We start from the raw sequence: 19,310 nt of genomic DNA on the forward strand, positions 1-19,310 counted from the left end.
ATTACAAACATCCCAAAGCAGTAGAACTATGGTTCTGAAACTCTGCATCAGAATCAGCTGAAGGGCTTATTATAACAGGTTGTTAGACCACACTCCCTAAATTTCTCATCGAGTTGCTCTGGAGTAGAGTCTGAGAATTTGCATTTTTAACAAGTCTCAGGTAATACTGATGTTGATGTTCACTTTGTAAGTAGTGATTCTTAACCCTGGACCAAATAGGTCAAATCACATGAGTAGGGGCAAGCCTTTTTTTTTTTTTTTTTTTTAAATAATCTCCTCTAGCGATTCTCACATGCAGACAGGGTTGAGAGTCACTGCTTGAGGATACATGTAACACAGATTAAGACTCAAGTCTAGTGAGATTAAGAACATCTAATGTTTCTTTAACTTTTTATGTTTTAGGAAGTATTTTGATAATTGTGACTCACTGACTACAAGCCTATAAGGTAGTTATTATCTAGGGAAAACTTGGCTTGGGATTCAAGAAATTGCAATTTCATTGTTGTTCTGGGTTTTGAGTCTATGAAATGAACTAAAAGGGTAATTGCTGGAAGTTTTTTTTTTTTTTAAGGTTAATTTTTGAGAGAGAGAGAAGTCAGCAAGCACGAGCGGGGGGTGGGTGGGAGCAGAGAGAGAGGCAGACAGAGGATCTGAAGCTGGCTTTTTTGTGCTGATAGCAGTGAGCCCGATGTGGAGCTCAAACCCACAACTAAGAGGGTTATGACCTGAGTCAAAGTCAGACACTTAACCTAACTAAGCCACCTAACTACCCCTGCTGAAAGTTTTTAAGACAGTGCTGTGCATATATTCCTAGAGAGTTTTTGTATGTGAATCTGTTTTACTAAATTTGCTTTACTAAAAGGTTGTACTAATTTATATTCCTACCACACCCTTGGCAAAAAACCATGTTAAGCTCCTGTCTTGTGTCATCTGAGTTACTCACTACCCCTACACCACCCATAGATTAGTTTTGTATGTTTTTGAACTTGATATAAATTATATTGTATAGTAGATACTATATTGTGTGCAGTTCCTCTATTTTGCACAATTGTGGTTTGTTCATTTTCATTGTTATACAGAATTCCATGGTGTGAATATACTATGACTTATCTGTTCTACTGGTGGGGAACATTTGGGGAGTTTCCATATGTTATTGTGAATAGTGCTCCTGTGAGCATTTTTGTACATGTCTCCAAATGTCATCATTTAAAACATATTTCTTATTGATTTTAAAAAAGCAGAATTCATGTTTTGATATACATTTCTTTGATTATATCTGGAGTAATTGATTTTACTTTTAAAAATAATTGAGATTTACTTTTTAGTGAATTATCTTTTTCCCTTATGCTCTTTTTCTTTTACCTTTCGGTGTTTTTCTTATTGCACATATTTTCCTGGTTTGCGCTTTTTTTTAATGTTTATTTTTGAGAGAGAGAGAGAGAGAGAGAGAGCTGGGAGGGGCAGAGGGAGAGTGGGGGAGAAGGATCTGAAGCGGGCTTGGCGCTGACAGCTGGGATCCCAGTGCGAGGTTCGAACTCACCAGAGGTTCAAACTCACCAACCGAGAAATCGTGACCTGAGCCGAGACCAAGAGTCGGATGCTTAACTGACTGAGCCACCCAGGTGCCCCACCTGGTTTGCTTTTTAGTTTTATCCCTAAACTTTCCAAACCTGTTGGCTTTAAAATTTTTCTTTTTGTTTTCTTCTATGTTTTAAAAATTATTTCCATTCTGAAATCATGTAAATGTCCACCTAAATTTTTTATGGTTTCCTTTTCTCATTTTGCACCTTAATCTGTTTGAATTTATTTTGCTGTATACTGAGAAGTAAGGCTTTAAAACGTGTTTTTTTTTTTTTATCCTAAGTAGGTAGCCAGTTTCCTTGAACCACTTATTGTATAGTAAGTACAAACCATTAAAATAAAAAGATGAAGTCTACTTATTATTATAGCTGAAAGCAAAAGTTTTGTAGGGCACGTTTTACTTCTTTTTCCTTTGACTTCTAGTTAACCAAGTGATTAATTCATTGTACTATATTTGATCTTTCCTGCTCAATAAGTTCTATATTGAAATAAATTGGAAGTAGACTGAAAACTGTCAGTGGAATTTCAAGTCTTTAGTCTTCTGTTTCCTAAGATTGATGTATATTATAGATGTTTACATTTTGTACTTTTCTTTGTAGATTTCCTATATTTGCATTGCAGAAATTTTGAATTATGCCATTTTGGTGGGGTACAGTCATAGTCTTCCCACTGACTTAACACAATTTAATTTAAAGGATTTTTAGTTCTGATGTATTACTGGTTTCGAAGGACGATCCTGCTTCTCCGTGATTTTTGTGGTAGAAGGTTAGTTCATTCTACGTTGTTTCCTATTTCAGCATCTTTAGTACAGTATCTCTGAACCATTCGGAACTTCTTTTTGGTACTAGAATGTATAAAGCATTTCTCACCTCTTCACCTTTGGATATACTATACCTTGTCTTCCTTAGAACATTTATTCCTATCCTTTTGTCTGGTTAACTGCTTATTCTTTACATCTTAGCTCAAAATACCACTTTATAAATAGGGAAGGTTTCCTTCCCCAGCTCGGTTAAGTTAGCACAGCTGTGTACTCTTTGTAACCCACACATTGCAGTTATTTGCTAGAATGTTTATTGTTTAGTCTTCCTGGAGACAGCAATAAACTTTTACTGAGATAATTCATGATGTACAGATACACACACCCACACGCACACACAAACTATTAAATCAATTTTTCATCATGCTGAGGTATTCTGATGAGAGTACTTGAACTGTGATATTTTTGTGTTCAGTTTTGAGATTTTACACATATGAGAATAACTTCGCTCTTTCATGTAAATAAAAAGTTAGATAGGAAATTAAGCATCAAAATACTGAAACTGAGAAGGTTGACTTTATTTTTTTATGTTTTATTTTATATTTGCGAGAGAGAGAGACAGACAGAGTGCAAACAGGGGTGGGGCAGAGAGAAGGAGACAGAATCTGAAGCAGGCACCAGGCTCTGAGCTGTCAGCACAGAGCCTGATGCAGGGCTTGAACCCACGAGCAGTGAAATCATGACCTGAGCTGAAGTTGGATGCTTAACGGACTGAGCCACCTAGGTGCCCTAACAAGGTTGACTTTAGTCTGAAGTAAAATGATTTCTGTTTTTGTAGATCATCTGTATTTTCTTTCTGAAGGATTTAGAAATTTCATAGCCTTTAGTATTGGCAGATTACATATAACACGTCTGTCCATTGTGTTTGGCGCTACGTGAACTCTTATTAATCTGAAACTTTACATTTTTCTTTAATTATGAGAAGTGTTATCATCACTTCTACATAGGTATATTTCTTCTCTTCCCATCCTCTACCTCTCCTTTCCTCTCCTTCTGTTTATCCTTATCAGATACTTTTTGGGATAGTCCTTCAACCTGATTCTCTCGGGAATTTATTCTTTGTTTTCATTACTATTCAATCAATTCATTATATTTTTTTATTTCTCCACTTACGTTTTTCATGTCAGTATTTCCAGTTGGCTTTAGTCGGTACATTTTTGTTCTCATGTTGTGCTTTCAATATTCTCCATTTTTTTTCTCCTGAAGCATTTAATTTGCCACTTTTAAATGTCTTTTTTTTTATCCATTGACTTCACTTTCGTTTTGTTCTTCTTTCATGGTATTTGCACTCCTCAAACATGCTATTATTTTCTGCTGTGAGCTTATATTCCCTTGAAACTAACAGTTCTTTGGGCCAATATTGCATTATTATGGGAGAATGGGTTTGATGGGGGTCAGGTTTAGGGGTGGTGAAAGCCTGTGTTCTTGGTTTTGGTCCTCTAGGTGGTCTGAGGTAAATAGGGACATGCCTCAGAGTAGACAGGCTCTGGATGGTAGCCTCCCTCCAGCTCCGTCCAGATTGCTCAGAATTTCTCTGACCCTTCTCTTTTCAAAGTGCTGTCACCTTCATTGTAATTGCCTAACTGGGAGTCCACCGGTATGTTGCTTCCCACCCTGACCAAGTTCTAATATTTTACCTTGATGTTACCCTTCTTCTTTTGGCTAGAACTGGGATGGAAATACTGCTTTCATATTCTAGAGTAGCCTAGGGAACAATGTGACAGTGTTGAGGAGTGATAGGACACAATTGGGACACCTTCTTCTGGCCTCGCCTCTGTCCAGGATACCTGATCTATCTCTTACGCTGATGTTTCTTCTCACAATGGTGCTCAAACATTTCTTCTTTCTTCCTCAAGGGATGATTTCGTACACTGTTTCTGTTGTTGTTTTAAGCTGGCATCTGGGATTCATCTCTTACCCTTCTGCTTCTGGTGCTTTCTTGGTTGGGTTTGGTGAAGGTGCACATTCTTGACTGTACTTGCTAATTAATTAAATACTATCTTATCCAAGCATAAATGTTTTTCTAAATCAGGTTCTAAAAAAATGGAAAAATTGGTGAGAGTCTGCCTTTGACAAATGAAAAACATGCAACTTCATTGACATTTAAGTCATTTTGTAGTTTGTTTTTAAATTGTTATTTTAGAACCAACAGGGAATATACGTGCTCCCTATTGCTTAACAGTGACTTTCGACCTAATGAAGTGTAAAATAACTCTTTATTTAAAGGCTAATATAGTTAGAATTGAAATAAGAATAGGAAGCAATAATAACTTTGAATATTAAATAGAAAATTTATGTTTCTTTGTCGTAGAATATTTATTATACAGTAAGCAGGAATCTGTTACTGGATCTCTGGCTCTGTGTATATTAGATTGCATGAATTTAGCCTAGTATATAGAAAATTCTTGACATTTAAAAAATGTTTTTAATGTTTATTTATTTTTGAGGGGGGGGAGAGAGAGAGAGAGAGAGAATGAGTGGGGGAAGGGCAGAGAGAGAGGGAGACAGAGAATCTGAAGCAGGCTCCAGGCTCTGAGCTGTCAGCACAGAGCCCAACGTGGGGCTCGAACTCACAAAACCTCAAGATCATGACCTGAGCTGAAGTTGGACGCTTAACCGACTGAGCCACCCAGGCACCCCCCACCCCTCACCCCCACCCCCCCAAGGGAATCTTAAGCAGCTGCAGGGTCCCCGCTCAGTGTGGAGCCTGACATGGGGCTCGATCCCACAACCCTGGGATCATAGCCTAAGCCTAAATCTCAATTCAAATGGTTGTTTAAGCTTGGTTAAATAAAAACAGCTTACATAATGGAATATCATACAACCAGTAAAAAGAGAACTAGACAGCTCCATATATATCAGTAGGTCCGGAGAGTATTTTTTTTAATGTTTATTTTTGAGAGAGAGAGAGGGAGAGAGAATGAGTGGGGGACGGGCAGAGAGAGAGAGAGAGGGAGACACAGAATCCAAAGCAGGCTCCAGGCTTTGAACTGTCAGCACAGAGCCCAGTGTGGGGCTGGAATTCAGGAGCCGTGAGATCATGACCTGAGCTGAAGTCAGACGCTTAACCGACTGAGCCACCCAGGCGACCAGAAAACCCTTGACATTTGTAAAAGAATATGTTGCAAGACTTTCCCCATTCCCCAGGTTAGAGAATACCATTGTAGCATGTAATTTCCTTCATAAAATGTAGTAAAACTGGAAACTTAAAAAACTTTAGAAGGTAGGCCTGTAGAAGAAAGTGAGTAAAATTAGAAAATCATGTAGAGATGCTCTGCTAGGCACCCCCTGTAATTTTGAGGCTGCCTCTTGCACATCAGCTAAGATACAGGTACGGTTCAGATTCAGTGAAATTAGGGACTTTTAGAGGTGCTCACAGATATCTGGAGCTATCAGTGTTAAATAGGTGAATAAGTCTGTTGACCAGGAAAGAAAAGTTACTTAAAAACCTTGTATCTATTGCATAAATATATCATAGGTAAATTTGTCTCATTGAAAGTAATTTTATTGTCATTGGTGAGAGTTTTTGTTTTGCTTTTTATTTGTATGGGAGTGGATTGATAATGCTTAAGAAAGTAAGTACATTCTTCTACTCTTTTAGATTCTGTTTTTTTCTAATGTTTTTAGAGAGAATAGCGAACAGTTCACATCTGCCATCAAGCACCTTATCTTTTCCAGCTTAGCTTTTGTGATTTCTTTGTATCAGGAAAGACAGTAATATATGCGAGAGTTCATGAGTATTTCCTAGATAATCTCAAACGTATTTTACTCTTTGAATATCTTCTGAGTGTAATTAGGTCTTTCTACCCTTAAGGAAACAATTTTTAAATAAATAAATACGGGAGATGTAATATACATCTTCTCATTGAGTATATAAGTATATAGGTCAATGGATTTTGCAGTCCAAATGAGATACAGTAGTTGTTGCTTTGCTGACAGTCCGATTAGTGTGAAAAATATCTTTAAGCTATGACTTTCCTACCATAAATAAAAACATCACTTTAAAATACTCCAGACACCTTAGGTTTCTCTCCTTTTATTACATTTTAGAAGTCATAATTGTTTGTTACAAGATTTAATATCTGCTAAGGTTGTTCCTTTGAAGCTTTACTTTCAGGCAGGCTTAAAATGTTGAACATAAGGGGCGCCTGGGTGGCGCAGTCGGTTAAGCGGCCGACTTCAGCCAGGTCACGATCTCGCGGTCCGGGAGTTCGAGCCCCGCGTCGGGCTCTGGGCTGATGGCTCGGAGCCTGGAACCTGTTTCCGATTCTGTGTCTCCCTCTCTCTCTGCCCCTCCCCCGTTCATGCTCTGTCTCTCTCTGTCCCAAAAATAAAATAAATAAACGTTGAAAAAAAAAATTAAAAAAAAAAATGTTGAACATAAGTGAAACAGTTTTCTGTCCCTAAACTTGGACCTGGTGAATATATGCCAAATGATCTCACGTTTGATATTGAAACATTTTTGAGTGGCCTTAATTTAGACTCTACCATTAGGATAAGGAAAATAGTTAAGTGTATTTGTAAAAGAACCAACGTGAGTTTACTCCTTGGTGAGTCACAGAAACCACAACAGGTGAGTTGCTGCAGACACTTTCAGTTATTTGCTCAAAGTTTATTTTCTCCTTAATCTTCACAAACAGATCTGAGATTTTGGTCAAGGCAGCACTGTGCCCAGTCATAAAAGAACCTATTTTCTAGGCTTTTGGGGGAGATGGTCAGATGACTCATTTTTTGGCTAATAAGATAGAAGTGAAAGTATCTTAGAGAGGCTTCCTTAAGAATAAAGACTAAGAGAAAACCTTTTTCTCCCTTGCCCTCTTCTTTCTTGTGTGGGACCCTGAATACCAGGCTTTGAGGTGTAGCACTCTTTTCGTGACCATGAGGTGACAAGTAGAAGACAGTTTACCCATGCTAACTAAGCATGCCAGGGTGGAAAAATCTTTAAAGAGCTTTTGTTAAACTGCTATGTGAGCCTGAATTGCCTCTGACTGGACAAGTTAAGTAAGACCTGTGAATCTCTACTTTTTTTTTTTTTTTTGAGCCTTCATTTGTTGAGTATTCTGTTATTTGTAGCTGGATGTGCTCCTCACTGATAAAGGCCCTACGTGATCTAGATCTTGCCTATCTTCTGACCTCATTTTTTGTCATTACTAGTCACATTAGCTAGTGGACAAATCTTGGCTGACAAACTCCTGCTCAGATCCAAACTCCTTATGACTCAAAGGCTCTGTGTGATCTGGTTTTACTGATCGCCCCTGGTGTACCGCTGCTCTCTCCATCCCAATACCAACAAAACCTTTACCATACCCCAAAATTCTTGACAAATATTTGCAAGAAATTAATGGAGGAAAAAAAAACACCACAAAATGAAAGGACTTAGGAGATGTGAATTTGAGGAGGGATATATCATTTACCTGGATTAAAAGACTCAGTATTGTAAATTTGTCAACATTATAGAATTAATTCTAATCAATGAACTTAAAACCTTTTTTTTCTAACACATTTCTTCATGGAACTTAAAGATACTCATATTGAACATCAAAAAGCAGTAATAGCCAAGATAATGTTTAAGACGAACAAGGTGAATTGATTAGTACTTAGAGATTTTTTTGAAGTTAAACTATTAAACAGACAAACTGATCAATCAAAGAGAAAAGATACAGAAAAAAATAAAATTAGATTTCTGACTCACACCATATGGACAGGTAGATTAAAGATCTAAATATGGAAAGCAGAATTATAAAAGTAATCTGGAAGAAAATGTATAAACAGTGTAAGAATAGGAAGGATTTATTACAGACTATGTAGAAAGCACAAACAGTGTAGAGAAAGATTGATATATTTTATTATGTTAAAGCTTAAAACTTGTCCGAAATCAAACTCTGGGTAAGTAGAGTGTAAGGACAAGCCATAAACAAAAGTATATATTTTTAATGCATGTAACCAATACAAGTGTTTAGAATATATAAAGATCTACAAAATAATAAGAAAAAGGCAACAAATTTGAGCTAGACAATGAACTGAAGCTGACAAATGAAACTTGAATGGTTAGTAAATATACAAACAGATGTTTGTATCAATTTGCATGGGTTCAGCTGCAAATATTCCACAATTCAACTAACAGAAATTTAAAGCCTAAGGATGTTTATTTCCTGCTTGGCAAGTCCAGAGGTAGGAAGTTCAAGAATTAGTTGAGTACTCTGTGAGCACAGTGGGGTATGCTAGGATTTTCATAATTCTCTTGACCTTCCCATCGTGGGATCAGCAGCTCCGAGTGTCACAACCTTAATGTGAAAATTTTCTAGAAATAGAGAGGAAGAGAGAGAGGAGAAAGCGGCCTTTTTCCTCTACACACATTCTGTTGGCAGGAAGAAAAGTCTTTCCAGAAGCTTCCAGATTTTCCATTCTGTTTTATTCCAGTCACTGCCAAAGGAATGAATTCACCTTTCTGGCCTAGTGTAATGAGGATTACTCCTTATACCGGGGAAAGGTTTACCTTCTGTTAGCATATGCATCCTGACCAATTCCTGAGCAGTAACTGGGTTTCTCTGGGCCAACAAGAAGAGGGAGTAATCGCCACAATTATCAACCTCCCTAACAGAGATTAAAGACTGTGTGATATTGATAATATAATAGGTATATAATGTAAGAGCATGGAATGTGAAACATAACATAAATGTATTAATATGAATTATATATAACGTATATAAACTTGTGCTTAAAAACACATGTATATGAAAAACATAAAAATATGCACAAGTATAACATTGAGTTTGTGTAATGGTATCTTTGGAGAGGAAAGAAGACTAGGGTTAAGAGATTTCAACTGTGTTCATATATTTAATTTTCTAAAAAAGAGCAAGTATATGAACCCCCAAAATGTAAATTAAGCAATGCATTTTTTATTTTTGCCTCTTTGCTTATAAAGCTTATGTATTTATGTTCATGTACATAAGTTGGGAGAAATGGGTGTATTTTGGTTAAAAATGAAAATTGATAGACAATTAGAGGACAGTTTGGCAACATACAAAATTTTGAATGTGTATCCTTTGACCTCGTCCTTCTATTTTGAGAAATTCATCTTATAGAACTGGACAGATGTATGAAGATATGTATACAATGTTATTAATTTTTAACTTTTTTTTTATAATGTCGAAATCTCCTTTTTATAGTGGTGAAACCACCCAACCAAATACATTATGACACATCCATGTAATAGAATGCTAAGTAAAATGGTGTATATATTTAAATTTTTTACCTGAAAAATTTGAAAAGTGAAAAGGCAGAGCAAAGACATTTAAATACACACACACACATGCAAAAAATGAAATCTAGAAGCTTAATCATCAAAATGTTCCTGGTGATCTCTAGATGATGATGGCATTACAGATGATTTTCCTTTCTGTGAACTTGGTGTTTTTTAAAAAATATTTAAAAATATTTGACATTTTTGTAGCTGGAAAAGCCTTTAAGAATTTTCATTTTGTAAATTAAAAATATAAAATTAAAAGCTACTCACTTTTTGATTTAGTTATGATGAAGTAAGTAAATGTGTATATTCATGTAGCCAACTGATATTTTATTGAAGCTATTTAGGCACTATTTTAGATGCTGGAGATACACACAGCTCATAAGGTAGTTCATAACTCAAGAATACCTCATTTTATGGACCATCTTGAGTGGGGAGATACGTAAAAGGCAAATAGATAAATGAATAAGGTACTTTCAGGTAGTGATTAAATGCAGAAAGAAAGTAAAAGTGAGTGATTTTGGAATCACTGATGGAAAAGTGTGTGTGCATGCATGGATGACTTTAAATTGGGTGGTTGACAGAGTCCTCTGAGTTGCTTATTAACTTTAGGCCGGTAATTGGATGGCATAAAGAGCTAGCCATGCGGAGATCCGGGTCCAAGTTCTCAGGCGGAGCACAGTGCAAAGTCGCCTAGGCTGAAAGGAGTTTGTCATATTCAGGCAGGAGAGAGTGAAAGACAGAGTGAGGAAACTCAGACACATGGGAAAGCTCACAGGGGGGCCAGCTCACAGAAGGCCTTGGAGATCCTAAGAAGTTTGTAGTAATACTTCATTATATGTGCTATGGGAACCCATTGCAGGATTTTAAGCAGGGAAGTGACCTGATCTGATATATGCCTTGAAAAGATCACTATGCCTACTGTGTTAAGGATGAATTGTAGGGCAGCAGATGTGACAGCAAAGTCCAGTTGGAAGGTTATGTGCTGTTAGACGGCTGTATGCTGAAGTCTAGGCAAGAGATTATAGAAGTAGAAACTGAGATGGTAGCACTGGGGAGTAGATAGAATTGAGGCGTGTATTTAGAAGCACAGTTGTTGTTGTTGTTGTTGTTCTTCTTCTTTCTTCTTAATATCAGCACTGGGGGAAAGAATCACTTAACAAAATGAGGATAATGGTATCTCCCACGGAGTGTTATCACAAGGGGCTAATGCATGTCAAGTATTGGGCATATTTTTGACGCATATAAGAACTTACAAAATGTTAGTTACTTACCATTATTGTTATTTTTATTATTGTCAAGAATAGGGCATGGTCTTTGAGCAAAAAGAGTTTTTCTGTAGAAGTTAAAATATACCTTGAGTACAATTCAGATTGGATGTCTGTTACAGCACATACTTGGTAAAGATCAGAGAATTAGTCTTAATTTTTAGTGACCTTTGCTGGATCAGAGAGAGAAGGTTTATTGATTTCCTCCTGTACTTCATAACACTGAGCCATAAATATATGTATAAGTAGCAACTGTGTATAAATGGCAACATTATATCTTTAAAAAGTTGTGATTTAGCTATTTTTTAAACATGTGCTAGTTCGATGAAGTGAGTCCCTGAAAATATTGTCTGCAAGTGTGTGTCTGTAATGTTTTTGCTTAGGGACTATTTTCCTGCAAGTTAATTAGTGATAAGTTACTTCAAATTCTATGTACTTCTTTGTGATCCTAATTACTACTTTTATTTTGGTTCTTTAGACCCAAATAAGCAATTCAATTATAGGGATAATTATGACTACAAACCTTGTTTGTGAAAGAAAGGCCTTGTATAACCATCAGAGATAATGAATTCTCTTTATTGGTAAAAATAATGTATTTAACATTGTAGAATGATGAATAAGCAATTATGATTTGTACTCAACAGAACAGGTAGAATATATGTTTTAAGTAAACTTTAGGTTTTAAGTAAATGTTTCTGAATTACTAAGTACTAAATTTCTGAGTAGTTTAAATAGGGGACTGTTTTGTGTTGTGGGTAACAAAACCTCTGATTTAATAATATATTTCATAAATTCAAACCCAAATTAAAAGAGCTAACTTCTGGGGTGCCTGGGTGACTCAGTCAGTTGAGTGGCCGACTCTTGATTTCAGCTTTTGTTGTGATCCCAGGGTTGTGGGATAGAGCCCCAATTTGGGCTCTGGCTGAGTGTGGAGCCTGCTTAAGTTTCTCTCTCTGTCCCCCTGCCCCCTCCCCTGCTTGTGCGCACACTCTCTCTCTCTCAAAAAAAAAAAAAAAAAAAAAGATAACTTCTTCTTTGTCTTCACTGATTTTGACTGTTCACCTCTACCTTCTTTTATGAATGTATGTGTGTTACACAGTTACATATATTTTATACAAAATTGTGTTTTTAGGGGCGCCTGGGTGGCGCAGTCGGTTAGGCGTCCGACTTCAGCCAGGTCACGATCTCGCCGTCTGTGAGTTCGAGCCCCGCGTCAGGCTCTGGGCTGATGGCTCGGAGCCTGGAGCCTGTTTCCGATTCTGTGTCTCCCTCTCTCTCTGCCCCTCCCCCGTTCATGCTCTGTCTCTCTCTGTCCCAAAAATAAATAAACGTTGAAAAAAAAAAATTAAAAAAAAAAACAAAAAAAAAACCAAAATTGTGTTTTTATGTGATAATTAAGAAAACAGATAAAAGGAAACTGTAATCCCACTACTTAGTGATTTAGTCCTTTTTTTCTATCTGTATTTCAAATATATATGTATATATATTTTTTCTCCTGGATTTTGTTTTATATATTTTTAATCTAAAAGACTAATCTGAAAACACTTTCCCATGTTGTTGAATTTTCTATAATATGCTGTTTATTTTCTTGCATGTATGGTTTATACTTTTTTGATGATCTTAACTGCAGTAAAATACACAAATTTGAAATTTATTAAATTTTATTTTTAAACAAAATTTACAATTTTAGCCATTTTTGAGTGTATAATTCAGTGTCATTAAGTATAGTCACAGTGTTCTGTAGCATCCTTTTAGTACAGGATGATGTTATATGAAAAACCATCATTTATTTAATAGAGAGTTTATTGTTGGACACGTGAACTGTTTCCATGATTGTCCATAAATAATGCTTTGATAAACATCTTGATGCAGAATCTTTGTTCAGATAATGCTATATTTTTTTCTAACATGTGGTACCAGGCAGCTCTTTCTGCCTATGAGTCCTGTCCCTGTGCTTTAATAAAACCACCTTTTTTGCACCAACCCCCCCCAAAGAAAATAAATGAAATATGGTACCAATTTGCACTCACATTATCAATGTGTGAGCACAATTCCATTTCTGCACCCTCTTTCTGATACCAAGCATTTTTTTTGTTTTTGTTTTTTATATTCTGCATAGAAAAGTGTTAGTAAAAAGTAAACACACACTTTGCTATTTTGCTTCAAAGTTATAATGGATACTTTTTAAAATGCCAGTTGATAAGTTTAAAAATGTCTATTTTAACCCATTTGTTAGTGAAGAAAGGAAATTCAGTCTCAGGTATTATTAATGCATTGATTAGGGAAATGTGAGTTTGCCATGGAGGCTTTATTCAAATCCACAGAGGGAAAATGACAAAATCTTCACGAGTAAGGAAAGTGCGTGTAGCCTGGTGGCAGAGTAAGGCTGTGCTAGTAGGGTGGGAAGCACGCTGCAGTTAGAGAAATGAACAGAACCTAGCACCTGTAAAGTCGTGCAGATATTAAAAAGCAAACAGCAAGATGGTGATAGTTACATTAGCATGTAGCCTATACTTGGGTATTCCCAGTTAGTAGTACAAAATCGACCTCTTTTCAGTCAAAATTTTCAGCTTAATTTGAAGGATATTTTCGACAGAAACCCAATTCTGACCTTGCAATACGTATCTGTGGAAACATAATCTTTTACTTTGAAGGCTTTTTCTTGGAGCCTGCTCTCCTGAATTAAATGAATTTCTATAGATAGTGTGGAGAACATATCTTGAAATAAATCTTTTTTTTTTCAACTTTTCTCATAGTTCTCATTTAGTTTATAATGCATAAAATGGAGAAAGGACTGTTTTAGTCTTAGTTTTACTTATGATGCCATTTTCTAACTACATTATACGGTAAGTAACAGCATGGGAGTAGTGATACTTAGACGGTAAAACCAAATAAAATTTAAAGTAGAGAAAGAATCATTAATGATATGTATTAACTTATAAAGATAAAAATACTAATGCTTATGGTTTTCTTTCTTTTTAATCCATTGTAATTTAGCTTACAATTTCATCATTGTACTAAAATTTAAAATTGTCGGTGGTTTTTTTTCCCCCTTCTAAATCCTCATGCTGGACTTGCATAATGTTATTGCCCTCTGACTTTTATAATGTTGTACTTCCTTCATAATCTTTACCTTTCTGAGTGTATGCCTAGTCCTTGCACTGCTTCAGATCCACTCTGGCTCTCCCCCCACTTTTTCTGTCTGAAAATTATGATACTTCCTACCAGTTTTCTGGTTCTGCATTTCCAAATGCCCGTGTTCCGGCTTGTCATATTGTTTCCTTAGGGTCGCTAAATTCAAGCTTGCAATGTTTTAGTTTGGCCATAAGTCCCAAGAGTAGAATATTTTGGCATTGTCTTTAATTCTTCCTTTTCTAACTTCTTGTCACCAAACCATTACCACGTATTTCTGGTCCATATGTTCTCTATAATGTTGAATGTTGTACTTTGTCTTAGATTTGGTTGTTGGCGGTATTTAAGTAACCTTTATTTCTTAAAATATAGAGGTGGAGTTTATAGATACAATTTTTCTTGTGAAGCATGAGAGGAAAGTGGATGCCTTGGACAGGAGTCTTGTTCATTTTGTATTTCTAGAACAGTTGCCCAATACATAAAAGATGTTGAAGAAATGTCTTTTGAATGAACTGCCCAAAGACTTAAGGATCAACTTTCTTAGTTTAGAGTTCTGTAAGAGGAGAGAACTATTTGAATGGTAGCCATTTTTTTTTCTTTACCCTTTTTTGCTACAGTATTTTAGGTGTTCATATTTGTTAATGTTTTTAAAGAAATTCTAGTGTTTTGGGTTTTTTTTTGTTTTGTTTTTACACAAAATTGCTTCACTATATATTTTCCTTTTTAGGTTTTGGAAGGAAGGATGTCGTAGAACACTTACTACAGATGGGTGCTAATGTCCATGCTCGTGATGATGGAGGTCTCATCCCACTTCATAATGCCTGTTCTTTTGGCCATGCTGAGGTTGTGAGTCTGTTACTATGTCAAGGAGCCGATCCAAATGCCAGGGATAATTGGAACTACACCCCTCTGCATGAAGCTGCTATTAAAGGGAAAATCGACGTATGTATCGGTAAGTATTATTTGATGGTATCTAAGCTGTAAGATCAATCTGACAGGTATAAAGTTTGAAATGAAGATTTAACATTTTTTCTCTTGTTTTTTTTATTGTGGTGCAAATAGTGTTCTCACAGAATAAATAAAGAGGGCTTTATTACTTTCATTCTTAGAAGCTATTTTTTTTTCCATCAAAAGGGAAGTAGAGAGACAGCAATATAAAGTTGGTTAAGACCAGGATTCACAACATTAACTTTCCAAATGCAAGTCAGTTGCCGACTGATGTGGAACTAAATTTTGATGGATTGCTATTATCAAATTTAGTTAATTTATGGTCTCTTTAAAAGACTGCAAATTTTCCACTCTAGCATCAAATACAAGCCTGTAAAATACAAGTTCTTACTGAATTGGATGACATATTGGGATGCTTTATGTTGATTCAAGGAAAGTCATCTAGCTCTAAGGCAAAATCTTTTTTCCTCATGTTGCTAAAATTGAACACCAGTTATTAGCACTGGAAAGCTTTGAGTGGTTCGAATACAGTAGTACAAAGCTTAATATTTTCAACATGTGCCATAGTCTAGAAAAAAAGCAATTTCAAGTAAAATTGAACTTTTCAACCATTTAAAATTTGGGGATTATATGAAATTATATCAATCACACTTCTTTCTCTTTCATATTTACCTAAATGTATATATATTTTTTAGATTTTACTTTATTGTATAAAACCTTTCATTTTGAAATCTAAAACAAGCTTCTAGAAGTCATGCATAGTTTCTTTTGAGTGTATCTGTTTCTTAACACTCGGGATGGTGGATGTTTGTTTAACCCATGGCAGATTGGTTTTCATAATTGTTGTCTTCTGGGATGGATAACAGCCATTTCAAGTTTAATCTTTCGTGTTTATCTTTATGATAAAACTCAAACATATATGTCAATTTTAAAGATATAGTGGTGGTGGTATTATTAAGAATTTCTCCCTCTTCATAGTCATCTAGTCCGGCCTCCATTATATTTTTTATTTTTCCTCAAATTATTGCAATGCCTGACGTACAGCTTCTTTACATCATTGTCTGTCATTATCTTTTCTCCCTTCTACATCTGTTGACATAAGCCTTTGGGTACCCTGGTCCTTTTTGATCTCTGAGATACTCCATTTAAAGTTGTTTCTCCCATTTCCTCCCAAGTCTTTCACTAAAGCAGCCACGTCCTGGACTAAGTCATTACATAAAACTACCCTGAAAATCTGGAACTTATAAAATATCCTCTCTGACCACAAAACCTCTCTTATTTGTGGTAAGTTACCCATGTGATAATTATTTTTGAATTTGCTATGTATTCTTACCTGATGTAGACTTTGAACTTCCTACCTTCATCCCTTCTGGCTTTACCTTGTCATATCCATTGGATTCTTCTGTCATTAGTCACAGAATTTTGTATAGTTTTCACCTTCTTGAATTATTATCCTTTCTAGGCCTCAGTATTATGTTTTCTGTACCTGTACCCCTCTGAATAGCTTATTGCAATTAATATTCTTTCCTCCTCTTCCTAATCCCCCTCCCGAAAGTACATAATGAAATGCTCCTCTTATCTAGGTTCTGTTGAAATAAGAGGCTAGATGTAGGACTTGAATGTTTACAGAATGGATTCCCGCAGTCCCCCAACCCCGTGGTCCTCTGTGCTTTGGTACATATTGCTTTCCTTCTGGTTAAGTGCTTGTGTCTTAGAAAAGTTGAGGGAAGGAGAAGGGCACCTTCAAAACTGGAATGAAGATATAATTGAGGATATAGCTGCTATTAAAATAGTTATGGGAAGTAAGGTTGGTTGTAGATCCTTCTGTACATTTAATTAGCTTTCAGGAATCTATTAGGAAACCAAATATACCAAAATCTCTGATAGTTATGCTGTATATCATACTTTGTGAATTGAGAATAGTTAAAGAACTCTGAAATGTTTCTTCTAGGCAAATTTCCACTTTGGCACAACTGGATGAAAACTTGAGTCTGATGGTTTGGAGAGATTAGTGCACAAAATTAATTTTTGAAAGGCTTTTGCCTAGATGATGAAATGCTAGCCCGATTGTTTTCAGATTAATCATACTCCATATGTGAGGTATCATAGTGAATATTTTTGATATTTATAAAAGTAGAGCCAGGCCATGTTGTCGTCGGGCTTAAAGGAGGCAGCAGGATGGATTGCTTCAAAGCACTTGTTCTGGTCTTATATCCTGATGTGACCAGTGACCAGCTATCTATGAGACCAGGGGCCATTTAAGTGCCATGTTTATATGTGAAATGGGAATACTTGGGTTCTTGGGAGAATTAGCTGATAACACATTTAAAGTACTTAGAGGATCTGGTATAGTGAACATTAAATATTTATTGCTTTCCTTTTTTAAATTGAAATATAATTGATGTAGTTTCAGGTGTACAACATAGTGATTAGACAAGTTTATCCTTTATGCTGTGCTCACCGCAAGTATAGCTGCTGTAACCTTACAATGCTATTACAATAACATTGACTATATTCCCTGTGTTGTACCTTTTTATCCCTATGACTTGGTCATTCCATAACCGGAAGCCTGTATCTCCCACTCCCCTTCACCCATTTTCCCCATCCTTCATCCTCCTCCCCTTCGGCAACCACCACTCTTTTTCTGCTTGTTTGTTTGCCTTTTTTTTTTTCTTTTTAAGATTGCACATATATGTGAATTCATATGGTATTTTTCTTTCTCTGTTTGATTATTTCACTTAGCATAATACCCTTTGGGTTAAAAAAAAATGCCCTCTAGGTCTGTCCATGTTGTAAATGATAAGATCTCATCCTTTTTTTTTTTTTTTTTTTTTTTTTTTTTATGGCCGAGTGATAGTCCATTGTGTGTATATGTATAGCACATCTTTATCCATTCATCTTTCAGTGGACACTTGGGTTGCTTTCATACCTTGGCTATTGTAAATAATTCCGCAATAAACACAGGGGTGCATGTATCTTTTCAAGTAGTGTTTTCATTTTCTTTGGGTAAATACCCAGTAGTAGAATTACAGGATCTATTTTTAATTTTTTGAGGGACCTCCATGCTCATTTCCACAGTGGCTGTACCAGTTTGTATTCCCACCAATTCCATAAAGGTTCCTTTTTCTCCACATCCCCACTAACACTTGATATTTCCTGTCCTTTTGAGTCTAGCCATTCTGACAGGTGTAATAGCTATTATTAATTGTTATTATTAGTGCTAAGATCTCAACCTGAATTGTGACTACTATGTAACATAGACCTCCTGGTTTCTTTTGTTTGCCCTTTATTGACTTTTTTTTTTTTTTAAAAGGCCAATTTAAAATCCATCCCAACGAAACAAACAGAAACAAACAGATGCAAATACAAGAGTAACTAGTGGTAGCCAGAAGGGAGGAGGTCAGTGGGGGTATGGGTGAAAGAGGTGAAGGGGATTAAGAATACAAACTCTAAGTTTAAAAAAACAAAAAGTCTATTCCATGTGTTTCTTAGATGCTTTTTTAGCTACCATCAAAAAGAACAAAATACAGCCTGAGATTATTTTAAAAAAATCAACTTTAAATGCTTGTATAATTAAACCAGCTACTTAAGACCGAGGTCATGGTTCATTATAGTAATTCAATGATACAATTTTTAGATTCTGTCTAACAAACCTAATTTACTTTAGAAATCAATACTTTTTCTACCTTTAGAACTTATTCATTTCTCTCTACGTCTCTCTACTCCCAGATATAAAGTGTCCAAAAAATAAAAGACATCTTCTTTTCTGAATATATATTATCTGATTTTTTTTAAGACTATCCAAGTGTTAGTGCTTTGAAATTCATTGTAAAAGCCAGTTGTAGACACATCTTTTGCAAAGTTAACTGATACAAAGTCTGCCAAAATAATGGACATTTGTTTTTTGTTTGTTTGATTAATTTTGGCTAACTAGTATCCAATTGCTTTTCTGATTTTGGAGATTTAAAACTATGAGTGATCATTTTGGAGAGGAATATACAGGGATGGACTTGTTTTGATCAATCGGACACACCCGCTCCCCTTCTATATTGTAGAATTTTGAGTACAAAGACTTAGAGATATTTAACATTTTTTTAACATTTATTTTTGAGAGACAGAGAGAGACAGGGTGTGAGTGGGGGAGGGGCAGAAAGAGAGAGTGAGGGAGACAGAGAATCTGAAACCAGCTCCAGGCTCCAAGCTCCAGGCTATCTGCACAGAGCCCGACGCGGGGCTCGAACTCACATACTGCGAGACCATCACCTGAGCTGACATCCGGTGCTCAACCAACTGAGCCCCCCGGGCACCCCAAAAG

The 19,310-nt window shown here is 36.0% G+C and overlaps 1 protein-coding gene across 2 annotated transcripts in view; it reads left to right on the forward strand.

Annotated features, from left to right (window-relative positions):
- TNKS (tankyrase) overlaps nucleotides 1-19,310 on the forward strand; it is a 215,314-nt gene that overhangs the window by 18,409 nt on the left and 177,595 nt on the right. For both annotated transcript variants that reach the window (XM_040490149.1, XM_040490150.1), the window contains exon 2: nucleotides 14,775-14,999. In XM_040490149.1, the coding sequence (XP_040346083.1) occupies nucleotides 14,775-14,999 (225 nt within the window). The remainder of the gene's footprint in view (nucleotides 1-14,774; nucleotides 15,000-19,310) is intronic.

This window comes from Herpailurus yagouaroundi, unplaced genomic scaffold (assembly GCF_014898765.1).
Source record: "Herpailurus yagouaroundi ecotype Mexico unplaced genomic scaffold, PumYag 181, whole genome shotgun sequence".
NCBI lineage: Eukaryota > Metazoa > Chordata > Mammalia > Carnivora > Felidae > Herpailurus > Herpailurus yagouaroundi.